Source organism: Rhea americana, unplaced genomic scaffold (genome assembly GCF_003343005.1).
Source record: "Rhea americana isolate MKP2758 unplaced genomic scaffold, rheAme1 scaffold_75, whole genome shotgun sequence".
NCBI classification, from domain to species: domain Eukaryota; kingdom Metazoa; phylum Chordata; class Aves; order Rheiformes; family Rheidae; genus Rhea; species Rhea americana.
Window position 1 is genome coordinate 1,758,633 of NW_028186923.1, and position 14,581 is coordinate 1,773,213.

Genomic DNA, 14,581 nt, shown 5'->3' on the forward strand with positions numbered 1-14,581 from the left:
AGGCTCCCCTTGTAAAGTATGGACAAGCAAACTGGGTAGCCACAGGTGGAAATGGGAACTTGCAGTAAGAAATACCAGTTTAAATGAGAGAAGATAGTCCTGCTGAAGCCCTCAAGTGGTGCTTAGGCTGCCTTTGAACATGTTCAACTAAATCCTGGTAACTGCTACTGCCACCTTCACCTTGGATATGTGAATCCAGAAGTGGGATAGTAGGGAATAAACATCCTTGAATTCTGCTGAAGTCTTTAATCAGATAGGGRCAGATTCAAAATGCAGGCCAGAAGGCCAGAGCCTCCTTTAGCTTGCCAGCGTGATTCCACTGAAGCTTGCAGGAGGATCCAGGGAAGCGAGGGTGGCAGTAGGTGCTTGCGAGAAGACGCTTGTCCTGTGCCAGGATCCAGATGGTATTTCGGATGCCTGTGCACTTTTGTTACAGTCAGTGCTGTGACCCCAGCAGAGGTTTAAAGAGGTGTCCAGCAGCTACTAGGAACATCTGTTCTGGGAATTTGCAGGGGTTAAAGAATACTTGTTGKGTTTTTTTCTTTTTAACAAAAACAACTCTCATGCTTGATAAGAAAACACCTCAAACAAGACRTCTGTGCTATATAAAAACAGCTTCTCTTTCTCTGTTGAAACAGTGATTAACCAGAGAATTCAATTCTCATGAGCTAATTTCTGAAAACCAGACATTAAGTGAAATTAAGCTGAATAAGTGGAGGATTTCCACAGCTAGCACAGCTGGTCTTTGTCACTGTAATTTGCATGCATCAGGCTGATGTTTACTGCAGAACTTGCATTCGAGTCACATAGTCTTCTGTTTTATTAAAATTGTATGCAAGCGCAGTGCTCAGAAGTGTGCCATGATGCTTCTCAGTTTGGCTTCAGAGCCAGCCATAAGGTCTGCTGCATAGATATTTTTTCATAGGCTTGCATTTTTTCCTCCATAAAAGTGGTGCACTAAAAAGATTCCCGTAGGGTTCACACCTTCCAGCTGTAGCCTGGGGTTCCTTAGAAAATAAAAAATTTCTTCATCTTTTGTTCTTTAAGTCTGACTTTTGCATTCTTCATTTTGTTCAGAACCGGAATTATGGCTGTCTTGGAATTCAAGACCTATTTTTCAGATGGTCTTTCCAAAGCTGAGGACATTATTGGACTTCTATAAAACAAATTCCCCTGATGGCTGGTCTAAGGCCAATGGATTAGCTTTCTATCACCTGCTGTAATGTTTCATCTCCTCTCTTTTTGCAGCATCCCAAGCGACAGTACAGATGGAGAGGAGGCGGCACGAGCTCAACCGGCAGGTCGCAGTCCAGAGGAAGGAGAAGGATTTCCAGGGAATGCTGGAATATTACARAGAGGACGAGCCGCTTCTTGTGCGAAACCTTATCACAGGTTAGCAAGTTGCTCTGCAGCCATGCTTTGCGCTTTGTGCTCTCACTGGAGGGAAGCTAGAAACTCAACTGAGAGAGGTTTTATGAGACATTAGACCTCAAAATAGGCAAACTGTGATTGCTGTGGTTTAAAGCCCTAGCAGGACTCAGCTAAAGCCCTGAACTGGCAAAACGCTTAAAAAATGTGCCTGTGCACTTCACGGAGACCTGCTGTAACCGTGAGGAGTAGAAGGTGCCAGAGATGGTGCAGGGCTGTGGTCTCCTTCCCCCAGCCCAACCCAGAYGCCGGCCAACTTTGAGCTCGCCAGGTTTGAGAACTTAGGGTCATATAATTCCTTAATTCCTTGCTCTACGGCATTTTGTATAGACAGCCCTCTACCTCTACTGCTGCTCTTACCTCTGCTGTTTCCTGGCAGATTGGACACACGTACCACTTAGGAGTTCGTAAGTCGTAGCCTAGTTGGGTGTTTAAAATTTGTATTTTTCTGAATCTAGATGTTTGGGTATTTACTGAAGATCTGAATTCTGTTCCTGGAGATTTTTTTTTGTTTGTTTTGTTTTGTTTTTGTGCTCTGGAGCCTATTTGGAGTCATTCACCTCTAGTGGAAAATCAGGAAATCCTGATTTTAACTAGAAATTAAAACACACTTTAAGCTCATTGGTTCTGTTTGCTTCGTTTGAAATTGYCTTGCCTCTGTGCAGGTAACCTGTGCTAGGTTTGTCCCACAGTAAAACCTGAGGGATTGCAATTGATGATTTTGTTTTTTTGGTGATTATTGGAGTCTAACTGGTGTGGGAATTTGGATTGCCCACTTCTGAAATCTCAAATGGCTGTTTTACGATTGCATACTTGCCAGAGCTGAAGTCTTGGAGCAGTCAGGTGCCATGAGGAAGGATGGAAACCAGAAGTAGTTCTTAACCATCTCTCCTTTATTCACTGCCACAGGCAGATAATAAAAGGGGATAGTAAAGGATGAGTCCCGGGGGTCTTGCACAGCAGTTGAACAAAGGCAGTTTGTTTTARGAGACGTTTGAGGGTAGCTGCAGTACATTATAAACTCCTGAGCTYTCTTGCGCTGAAAGCTTTGACTGGAATTGCTGCCAGTGTGCCCCCCATTCAACCCCGTTAGTTATTGCCAAGCCTCCCTGGCTAAGTGTTAACATTTASCATCTCTCCAGTCCTAGCAGAGCCCGGAGGGATCCAGCTGAGTGGTCCAGGAATGATGCTAGCCTGTYGCTGGTGTCCTTGGATCACGTGGGCTCTTCCTTTAGCCTTAGAGGCTGCAAATCCCTGCAGGAGCTGTCCAGATTCAGTCTCTTAATAAATCATTTTTTTCCTCAAGTGGTAAAGTTAAGAGTTACTTTGTTCTACAACCTGCACGAAGCATTCCTGAGAGCTTCAGGGAGTTTTTCCAAGATTATCTGTGTGCTGCTTGGGTAGGCATTCATAAGGTAAAGATGATGCATCTCCACTGACTACCCAGAGTGACACCAATCTCTGTGCAGGTGGTGCTGCCCTCCTGGACCCCAGTGCTCCATCCTTCTGCCTTAGGTTGGCTTCGGCAGGTCATCCATCTGTCCTGCTGTCGTGCCTCTGGGTCTGAATCTGCACCSTGGAGCTGAAATCTCAGCTTCCCTGGAGCTGGGGTCTTGCCTGGGGGCTTCTCTGGCAGACAACTGGCAAACTTGGGTTGTGTTTTTACTAATCTTCTAGATCTGAAGCCCCAGACGGTGTCTGCCACTGTCCCTTGCCTCCCCGCCTACATTCTCTACATGTGCATCAGGCACGCGGACTACATCAACGATGACCAGAAAGTGCACTCCTTGCTCACCTCCACCATCAATGGCATCAAGAAAGTATTGAAGGTGGGTGCAAGTTTCCTCTGACTTGAGGAAAGGGTGAGATGGGTATGACCATGTCACAGTGTTGGATATTCAGCTCTCAAGGCGATTTTTCAAACCCACTCCCTTGCCTTGCTTCCCTCTTAAGAACAACAAGGGGATGATTTTCCCCCCAGGCCAGTGCAGAGCCGGAAATAAACCCTAGACCTTGTTAATGCCAGCTTYGCTGCCAGATTTGACGCAGGAGATGAAGGCGTCCCGTTTTTGTGTTCAGGTATGGATAGTGTAAATGTATGACAAACTTGAGCCTTGAGAAAAGCAYGACTGCCATAGCAAGAAGTATCGCTAAGAATGCTTTTACAGCTATACTTTATTCAAAAAGAAAAAAATGCAGGTTATCTTAGCAATGGAGATACTGCGATTGGCATTTACAATCAGTTTGATCAAAAAGTTGTTTGCCGAGAATAAAAAGCAAATATCCTCAGTAACACTGGCCGTTCCTGGCGAGCGAGCTCCGTGTGCCAAGTGGGAAATTTGAAACCCTTTTGTCTTCGTGTGCCACCTTTCCCTGCTTTAGGAGAGGTCTCACGTGTTTCCTTTTGCTCCTGCAGAAGCACAACGAGGACTTTCAGATGACRTCGTTTTGGCTGGCTAACACGTGTCGCCTCCTGCACTGCTTAAAGCAATACAGCGGGGACGCGGTAAGAAACTTCAGTAATTTTGCAGTCGACCGGGAATTTTGCTCTGGGCTAGCGTCGTTCTGGGCTCAGCTCTGGCTACGGGCTGCTTTCTGCCTCTTCTCCGTTTTTTGTTTGGATACAACAAGAGGCAGCTCCAACACAACCTCATGAGACATAGCAAGGTGGCAAGACATTTGAGAGCAGGACCCTCATAGCATAACCCACCATTTTCTGTGACTAATGCTAGCGGTGTTTTGAATTTTAAAGCCAGTCATGCAATTTGATTCATCTGAGTCCCTCCCAATAGGCTGCTTTCCAAGGCTGTTCCCTTGATTTCAGTCCTTTTGTTACCCAGAGGAAAAATGTTTCTAAATCCTGCAATTTTGTTCTGAATAACCATGGTGCTGATATTAACACTTGTAACAGAGCCAAAATACATAGCTTCTCATTTTTTCTGGATTTGCATTAGATACATTGAACAGTTGAGCTTCCAGAATAAGGAAGAATTGAGAATTTAAAGCAAAGTTGTCTTGGAATCAAATTAACCATTCAGATCATTCACAAGATAACATTCAGTTTGTAAAAACTGTGCTGTACTTCTGAGTTCTAAATTAAAAAAAAWAAATAAATAAGACTTAGTAGTAGTTAAGCTGCTATTTGCCCTCTTCTGTCTGGGTAGCAGCATTGCATTTAAAGAGAATAATTCCCAGAACACCAGCAGGGGGTGGGGGAGGGAAAAAAAAAAAAAAAAAGGAGTTTAAATTTCACATTCTTTGCCATGGTCATGCAGTGCCAGCTGAGCCAGCTATTTACAAACTGGGTTGATAATTTTGCTCAAAAACAGAGGCGGAGAGAATCATTCCCATTTGAGTAGTTTCCAGAACATGGTTTCCCTCAGTTTGAAACCCAGCTGATTTTTAACAAAATAAGTTTAAATGAAAAACCCAAACGGAATGGAATTTTTGCAGTTCCTAGAGTGTAGTGCTTTCTTCATTTGTGGGGAAAAGTGAGAAATTCGGAAGGCAGCTCAAAATGTGCCTGTAGTATTTTTGCATTTTGCTAGTAAGCAAGCGAACAAAAAAAAGAGTAGCACAACTCTCGTGCTGGCACTAAATTGGGAAGACTACGATGTGAACAAGCAATTAAAGCGCCTGTGCTAATCACAGATTTAAGTGATGCCACGTGTGCCTCTAGAAGGAAAAAGGGCTCGAGTCCTTAACGCAGGAGCTCAGGATTGAGGGCCCCAGCAGCTGTTTGCAGGATCGGGGATCAGCTGCTTTTTCACCTAAAGACTGGGAAAAAAAATGCGCTACTAGAGAAGATCTGTAGGCTTCAAATCAATCGGTTTAAAAAGTTGTCACAAAGCACAAAATTTGATTAGCACAAAATGTTTCCCTCTTTTATGGGAGGGGAGGGTGTTCAGTTTTCCTTTTCTGAAGCCTTAATCTCTGACTGAAGTGTTTGGTGTTGCTGGCAAATAATTCTGAAGCACAGAGATAAACAAATGGATAACCAAGCGTTTCTCAGGGCAATGACAAATTGTTTGCTTTTTCAGATTTATATTGCARTTGACAGAGATGTATTTCTCCTTTCTAAAGTTCAAATGAAAAGCTTACCGCTCATGATAGTTTTCTTCAAAAAGCAGCTCTCTTACCATAATTAACAAGAAGTGACTGAATAAATCTGACGTAATTTTTTTCTTCTATTATAGATGTCTAAAAATGTACATTGTTAATATATCCGGACGCATTATACTCTAAGCTTATTTTTTAATACAGTGATTTTTCAGGYGATGAATAGTCAAAACCAGCTGTTTTAATCTTCTCCTGTTTAGGGTTTTATGACGCAAAACACGGCTAAGCAGAACGAGCACTGTCTCAAGAACTTCGACCTGACCGAGTACCGCCAGGTACTGAGCGATCTCTCCATCCAGATCTATCAGCAGCTCATTAAGATAGCAGAGGGCATATTGCAGCCCATGATAGGTAAGTGGACAGCGCGTTAGCCTTTGGGGAAGGGGGGGTAATTGGATGCTCTGAATGTTTCTCTGACCTTCCTACAGTGCTAGCAATGCTTCCCCCCGAAGGGAAAGCCTGCAGGGAGCAGGAGACATGGGTTGCAAAAAGGAAAAAGTCATTTCGTGGATCCATTCCCTTTTCAGACTACCCAACAACCAGCATGCTGTACCACTTTGAGACTGCTCCATGTTTATGATTGCCCATAAAAGTCACCGCAGGAGGAGCAGTTTCTCATCTCTTGTGATTAACAGGTTTTCTCTTCTGATTTTTTTTTTCCTCCTGTCTCAGTGTCTGCAATGTTGGAAAATGAGAGCATCCAGGGGCTTTCCGGCGTGAAGCCAATGGGCTACAGGAATCGCTCCTCCAGCTTGGCGGACAGCGACAGCTCGTACAACTTGGACGCGGTCATCCGCCAGATGAACGTGTTCTACAACATCATGTGCGATCAGGGCCTGGACCCAGAGATCATCCAGCAGGTCTTCAAGCAGCTATTCTACATGATCAATGCAGTCACCCTCAACAACCTCCTGCTGCGGAAGGACGTCTGCTCGTGGAGCACTGGCATGCAGCTAAGGTGGGACCGGGGCTAGAGGCAGTGTCATACCCACTCRAGGACAAGTTTTGTTAGTTTTATAAGCTGGGGAAAATAGTAAAATAAAGTGCAACAGTGTAAGTAAGGAGAGGAACTGTTTGGGTTCAGCAAACCTGGGTGAAACGGGGAACTGAAATAGCCTTCAGCAGTCCAAGGAAAAGCAGTGATGATTAAAGCTAACCCTCATTGCACAATGTGCGTACAAGGCAATTTTCTGTGCCCTTGGTGGATTAAACACTCGTTATGGAAATTTTCTCTAGGATGGGCCTTTTCCCACCTTGCTTCACCCCACCTAAGTGGGAAGCTTGCACAGCTCAAAGGCTCCACCAAGTGATGCATTGACCTGGAAAGGAGGGTTATGTCTCCTCACTGCCTCCCYTGTCTTCTATCTTTAAAGTAAAAGGTGTTTTAGTGCCCAAGGTTCTTCGGGTTCCACAGAGATGGACCCCTGTGGCTCATGTGAGTGCCAGGCAACCACTGTCATGGATGTCCATGGGCTGTGCTGCGGTCAGGGGCCGATGCACCCCATCTCTGTCATAATATAATGCTGCAGTAACAATTGCAATTCCAAAGGAGAGCTAGTGCAAACCTGCCAAAAAGGAGTCATGAATATTTACCGGCTCTGGCTTAAATTTGTCAATTTACTTCTTGCTGTAAAAGATTTAAACCTTCCTTTCTCTTCCCTCTCCCCTTCCCGTGGTGGGTCCTTTGCATGTTGCCCTTGAGCCTGGGAGTGGGCACAGACAAAGGCATTTTTGTGCATGGGTATGTTCTAAGGTACTTGGCATCTTGCAGGATTCCTTTTTTTTTACACTTCAGAAGCTTGTTAAAAGCTTCATTTTCTTTTTTTTTTTTTTAATTTGACCATATCTACATACTGTTGCAAGTCACATCCCTTGTGCTGTTCAGCTATTACCTGGAATCACCTAATTTTAAGTTACACGGARGATAATTATTGCTTTGAGTTAAGCATGTTAAGTTTTGCTCTGGTTGTCCCATGCCACATGTACTGTCAATATGCATCAAAAAAGCAATGCATACTGGCACTGCAACCTACCCTGAGTCTAGTAAATGGTTTTGGAGAAGCTATGAATTCTTTCTCAGCTCTCAGGACGTGTCTTATCTACATTATTTATCCAGGTTTAATATAAGCCAGCTAGAAGAGTGGCTGCGCGGGAAGAACTTGCAACAGAGTGGAGCGGCGCAGACGTTGGAACCCTTGATTCAGGCAGCGCAGCTCCTGCAGCTCAAAAAGAAGACCTCGGAGGACGCCGAGGCCATCTGTTCCCTGTGTACCTCGCTCACTACGCAGCAGGTGGGGGCCGGAGGGCTTCAGGGGAAGCAGCACAGTTTATCAGTGACTCTTCTGGCACATAAGGGTATTTCACTTGCTTGGGGATTAGTGTTTCGCAGCTGATGCGTTACTGGCCTCTGTGTTGCTTTCCAGCRTTTGCCTTACCAGCAAATGCCTTATTTTCTTGAGCTTTCTGGCTTTCAGATGAAAGCTCCTTTTGGACCTGTCATCACACTTACAAAGTCTCTTGGTTTCATAAGCAGGGCAGCAATTTTCACTACAGGGTACTGGTGATTTAAAGGATTGGRAAAAAGTGGTCTCCCAGTGTCATTTCTTCATTGCACAGACTGAGACTGTTGAGCTTTTTGACCTGGTCATCACTGGCTGCTGCTATTTTACAGTGCAGCTGATGGCACTTGAGCTTTGTAGTAAATCTGTCAAAGTTGAAGCCCAGCCCTGACAACTTTATGGCATAAGTGAAACCTTTGAGATGTTATTACAGCTCACAAACCTGCTTGTTGTCTTCTGCTAGGATCTCATCTGTCTTACTGGGCATCCCACAGGAAAAGAATTCAYGTTTGCGTCAGGACATTGAGAACTGCAATCCTTAATGCACCAATTAATTGCACTAAGTAGATCTGACTCAAACTTTTAGACTTTGTTCCAACAGGAAGAAATTCCCTGTTCTTACTTATTTGATGATGTCAAAATAAGGGAGATGTGGGATCTCCAGTGATTCTCTTGGGTCGTTTCTCCTATGTCTCTCTCTTCCCACCCTGAATCTTCCCGTGGCAGAAGCTGCGTGATGATAGGGGAGACTGAGGACTTGCAATGGGAGTGAGTTAGGATCAGGAGAARTGTTGTGGAGGCGACATCAGTTGTAGTCATCAATTCTGAATCTTCCTGAGACCCCATGGGCGAACCCAAAGGATACCCTTAGATAAATCGGTGGTTCAAGTTTATTCTTGATTTACAAATGTTGTCRTAAGAAAGGCATTTTCTGGGTATGTAAAGGCTTAACCTTCACATCAGGCAAAGGAGCACAAGATGATACTTGTGCTGTTTCCTAGGACAGGTTCGCTTAGGGCAAACATGCATATTGTAAGCAATGTTTATAAACGTGCAGAGCATGTCACATCTCACTCGCAGATTTTCCTTAACTATTGTATTTCATCAGTTCTGCGCAGATTTCGGGTTGATCCACAGCACCGAATATGGTGCTGTTTTGCTCTCCCACTTCTATTTCTAGGTAGTCTCATGTGAGATTTGTCATGGTGTATCAGGACAAGGTTAAAACGTTAGTGGTGCTCTGTATTCTGGAAAGGTTGGACCTCTCATGATTGTACTGTAATCCTTTTTTGTTTTCAACAGATTGTGAAAATACTTAATCTCTACACTCCTGTGAACGAGTTTGAAGAACGTGTTACAGTAGCCTTTATACGAAACATACAGGTAAATTAAAGGACTGTAAACTGGAGGAAATAGTATTGATTTAACAGTGATATTCCATGTTGTTGTCAGTAATGACTTAGGCATTTTGTAATAGGTGTGCAGCTGCCTGTTGTCCTGAGTTTAATGCAACCTGTGGTATTCTGGGAATATACCTGCTTGCAAAACGTGGCTGCAGGGTTATCTCGGCTGCTGATTGCAAAGGGCCAAAGGCTGAGATAAGCACCTGAGTTCTCAGCTCAGCCAATGTCATCGCACATATGGTAACAGAGAAGTTTTACTGGCAGAAAGGTGTGCCTGTRTGATTAGACCCTCTCTGTGAGGATTACTCACTTGGACTTCAGCACYTAAATTTGACTTTCAGAGCAAAAAAGCACATTTTGTGCCTGATCTGTATGGCTCAGAAGTAATGTTTCAGGAGCCAGTGAAGCACTGCTGGAACGGAGTTGGTTCAAACAAAAAGTACAAAGCAGAAATTGGCAACTACAGGAAAAATACATAAATGAAAACCATAGGCCTTCTTTTAATGTTCGCTAGGAGGAAGCAGGAAGCAAGTGTTCAGCTCTTCCTAGAATAGATCTTCACCTCTGAGTGACTGAGTCAAAACTGYGYGCTGGTATCATGCAGTGCTGCGTTTGCTGTGCATTGGTCATGTTGTTTCCAAKTCCTGCCTTGCTTCCTGGTAGCGTAAAAKATGTAACTAGATTCTGCTGAARCAAAGCTTCAAATAGTCTCTGCAGSAGTTCCTGGATGTATTTGCTTGGGGGAAGGCTGTTGTAAAAGAGAGCAAAATAATCCTCACTATTTTTTGAAGTATCTCTGAACCTGCTATCATATGTAATGCAGAAAATTCCTTTGTAAATGTGCTCCACTCCTGACAGACCCAGAATTTGTAGGAGAATAGTGGGATCTGTATAACTTGACCTGTGCGTTTTGAAAGTTTACATTTAGTATTTATAGCTATTTCGGGCAGGGCTGTTGCCGCTTATTATCCACTCTGTACTCAAAAATCAAGCTTCCTCTTCAGATGGAAGTGTAATCCATTCCTCTAGTATCTCTTTTATATACCTGTACACTCAAACCTTTGATTAGGCTAAACATTACAAATGCAAAGAAAAGGCTAAACATTACAAATGCAAAGAAAAGGCAACAACTGGTATTAAATTTGTTTTTTCTTCTCCCCCACTTCACAGGCACACTTGCAAGAGCGAAATGACCCTCCGCAGCTGCTGTTAGACTTCAAGTATATGTTCCCAGTTTTGTTTCCGTTCAATCCATCTTCAATAACCATGGACTCTATTCATCTCCCTGCTTCTCTCAACTTGGAATTTCTCAATAAAGTCTGAAGAAAATATAATTAAGTCCATTTCTCATACCCAGAGACCTCCAGCAAAAAAAGAGAAATCAAAAAAGGAATCAAGGAACTCTTTAAATGTGGACCAAATAAGTTTATGGAAGAGCCAATACACAGTAATAAATGGACTGTACAGTAAAAAAAAAAAAAAGAGAGAGAGACTGATCTGTATGTGATTTTTGGGGGGTAATTTGTAGCTCRGAATAAGGATACTTGACATACAATTTTTTTTTAACTGCTTGATTTTATGCTGACATAGTTCAAAGCCCGTAATAATCTCCAAAAGCCACTAACAGAAAAGAATGGTTAGTGGGAGACAGCTTACTTTGACCTTCATAGGTGACTATGAAGAAAAGACAGTTAAAAATCTAAAACAAAATCCCAGACATTTATGCTGCCTTCAAGAACATAAAATTTATTTAATAACTAGGTGGTCTGTATAAATTAATAATGGAGATCTGCAATTCTGCCTGTTGTTCTTGCTAGCAACTGTATTGCAACGGTTCAGAAATTAAATTGCAGAAGGTACAAACATGTGTTTACCATGCAGGTTATGGCAACAGGCGGCTTGAACAGTGCTCGTTTCCACTGATGTGGAATTTGTTGTGGATTCTCAGTTTCAGAAGTGTTGTTGGTCTCCTTACTTCATACAGTGCATCTCTTATCTACACGCTACAGGGAATTCTGATAAACTGGCSATTTGGATTTTCTTCCACTACCAAATTGGTATTAGTGACTTGCAAAGATTTCATCCTGATGACGTAATCTTGAGACGAGGGACTGCCTTAGGCCTCCTGCTTCTAGTACAGGCACGTGCTGCCCTGACCTCTGTTGCTGGCTCTCCCTGTACTTTGAGAATTAAAATTCTCTCATGCAGTGGTTGGCTGTTGTTGAGCCCAAGAAAATAAGTTATTTTCCTTACTCTTACATAGCTAGTRTCAGAAGCTTGTGCATATGTCAGGCAAATGCAAGCCAGTTTAATAATCGTGTCCCCACTCCTGTTTTGTTCCATGGATTCATCCTAGCCACAGCCTAGGACTAGGAAACAAAAATTTTGTTCAACTCAACAGCCAGCAGAAAGTTTACCGGTGGTGCAAATACTGGGCTTAGATAAATGAAGAATACTTTAAAAGGCAAAAAAAAAGCTTCAAAGCAAAAGGGAATGGCTAAGCAACAGAATGGTTTAATGTGAAAAATCGTCAGCTAGCGTGTTAGTAATATAAGCCATTTTTTAAAAGAGCAAACAATTCTTTTATCTACAACAACCTCAAACTAAGAAATCCAATCTAGTCAAATTCTGACTGTGAGGACTTTGTTTTAATTTTATTATTATTATTATTATTATTATTATTATTATTATTATTATTATTATTTTACCTAACCAATAATGCCCAACTGGTGAGGTCAGAGGGTTTGTTTAATTTAAAAGGAGCCAGCTACTCCCAAAAGTAGTAATTGATTTTTCTCAATGCTTAGCACAGTACATTTAATCACTGCAGTCATTGCAGAAAACCACTATGCTTGCTGAAAGGGGGGGGCGAGGGGGAAGATGGTTTGCAAGGGTGAATGAGGCTGCACGACGGTCCTGCACGCGATACCGTTGTGGTAGCTCTGCACGTTGGGGCTGCGCGGTTACAGTGGTGCTGCTTTTGCCGTAGCTCRTCGTGCCCCAGTGCCGCGGCAAAGCCCCCCGGTATCTCATAACCGGGAGCATTTTGGCCTCTCCACTTCCTTGTCTATGTAGCTCTTAACCCACTTGCTTCTGTGGTTGCAGCCCTAGTATCTCAGTGCTTCCGTGATGATTAAGAGCTTTCAGAAAACCTGCATCTTTCAGACTATTTTTAGTTGGTATAAGTTGTATCTATGCAGCAAATTAATGATTAAGTAGTTGGCTTGGAGTATTAAAGCAGAATGTAAAGGCACGACTGAAAAAACACAGTGCTGCAGTCACCCTTTTAGAGAGTGTGTTTTGGTTTAAAAATCATGTATATAATCTATGTATATACAAACTGTAATAGTCCTGTATGTACTATATGTGTATATTACTATCCAAAAGCACATTTTTAAAGAAAAAGTTGAGTGCTGTTAAGAGTTGTATCTGTCTCTGCTTGAGGGTAAATGCCTTGTTTCAAATGGACAACTGGGATTTAGTACTGTATTACCAGTGAAGAACAGTTGAGGCCGTTCCCTAGGAAGCAGTAATCTTTTCCTCTAACCATTACCCAACTAATTATGGAAGAAAATTTATTGCTTATGCAGGACTAGCACTACCTCCAAACTACAGTCCTTGAGTGTCTGCATCTCCTGCGTATTTTCAGTAGTGCCTTCATGTCCCCTTCACGTGCAGTAAGGATGACACTACCCTATTGCTGCCTGCACCCAGCAAGCACGTGCTCTTCTCTCACTTGCTCATCTACAATCTTTTTATTTATTGCACCTACCTCTTCGCACATTTTGCAAATGAATGTTCTTGCAATGCTCTGAATTTAATTTTCCARTTACATCTCTTTCCCCCCCCCCATACAATAGTAGTTGTCACAGTACAGAACAGAGATAACTCTCAAATTCAGTCTTTCCACAATGTGGCTATAACACAGAGCTATTTCTTAGAATTGGTCTTAGGTCTGCAGTTTCCTCTCAGGTCTTTGGGTCTCTACCTCTCTCTGCCATAAATTATTCAGTGTACACTTCCCAACAGACTGATTAAACCGCTGCTTATCGGTCAGACTAAATGACAGGTTGCTGCAGAATCCTCTTCCGCAATGATTTTGTTGCTGATCACGGTTATAAAATGTGGTTAACGCTCTTCTAGGGAATAGTGGTCTTTCACCGGAGTTTTCAGGATCATAATTTATATGTATAACAAAGAGACTCTCTTAAAAACAGCTAGCATGTACAGATAGGAACTGGGATTTAGTGTCTTGATCTGTAATAATGTAGCTTGTCTATTAAAGTCCACCTGGAAGAGGACTCTGTAATATCTTTAATATATGTAATTTTTCACTGTTAGCAATTTTAAAAAATTGTTTCTAAGAGTTAATTTTGTTAAATTGCAATGCTCAAGCATGCCTTCCTCTCCTCGGATTGGCACTTCTTTGTTTAAGGAGAAAATTTAACACAAAGCATGGCTTTGAGAAAGCTGGCTGCTTTCCAGATGTCTTTATTTTTAAATATTAAGTTGAGCATTTTCCCACTGTGTGCCTTTAGCTGTTACTAAGGTAACTGACTTCTCAACCACTGTTCATGAAGCAAGTGTTAAGCTACAGGAATATTTTTATTGTTCTGCCATGAAAATTTGTCTGTGTSTGTAGAAGTCTGCATATAAAATCTGGCTCTGAGAAGGTCCACAAGAACATTTTGAAGTTGCAAGGAAGAAAACAGTGCTGACCTGRCTTGGCTTTTGCACGTATAATGTATCTCAGAAAAGTAGGATTGAGAATCCTAATCTCCACGGAAACGATGACAATATGTAAATCCTCCACCTCTACCCCAAAACAAACAAAACCAAACCAACCAGCTCCTCAAAGGCGACTTCATGCATGCATGTGGAGTRTCTGAGAAGCAGCCAGGACAACGTTCACGTTTCCTTTTCACTGATTATTTTTTTGGGAAGGGCGCAGTTTTGTAGTGAGGTTGCTGATCTTCCAGCTGGTAGGAGCTGGCTGTAGAGAAGAGCATCAGTCCTTAGCAGTGAATTTRTGCAATCCTATGTCATCAGTGGTTTTGCTCACACAAGTGTAGAGAGCACGGGCTATATATATACCTCTCTATAGGTAACTTCCTTGCAACATCTGACCCACAATTTGCGGGATTTGCAAGAAGAAATGAATAACAAAAACGCACTTGAMACAGCAGCTCGTTTTTCTCCCCTTTCAACAGTAAACTCGCTGGATTGTGCAAGTTTGTTCTTTGCATCTGTGTTTAACCGCAAAATTAACACTTTGTGATCGCATATAAACGC

At 42.6% G+C, this 14,581-nt stretch overlaps 1 protein-coding gene across 1 annotated transcript in view; it reads left to right on the top strand.

Moving 5' to 3' along the window:
- MYO5B (myosin VB) overlaps nucleotides 1-11,229 on the top strand; it is a 90,803-nt gene extending 79,574 nt beyond the window's left edge. Inside the window, exons 30-37 of the mRNA XM_085322155.1 lie at nucleotides 1,249-1,392; nucleotides 3,106-3,257; nucleotides 3,845-3,934; nucleotides 5,748-5,898; nucleotides 6,220-6,505; nucleotides 7,664-7,838; nucleotides 9,189-9,269; nucleotides 10,460-11,229. Coding sequence (XP_085178281.1) covers nucleotides 1,249-1,392; nucleotides 3,106-3,257; nucleotides 3,845-3,934; nucleotides 5,748-5,898; nucleotides 6,220-6,505; nucleotides 7,664-7,838; nucleotides 9,189-9,269; nucleotides 10,460-10,612 — 1,232 coding nt within the window. The 3' untranslated portion in view covers nucleotides 10,613-11,229. The remainder of the gene's footprint in view (nucleotides 1-1,248; nucleotides 1,393-3,105; nucleotides 3,258-3,844; nucleotides 3,935-5,747; nucleotides 5,899-6,219; nucleotides 6,506-7,663; nucleotides 7,839-9,188; nucleotides 9,270-10,459) is intronic.
- The last annotated feature ends 3,352 nt before the right edge of the window (nucleotides 11,230-14,581 follow it).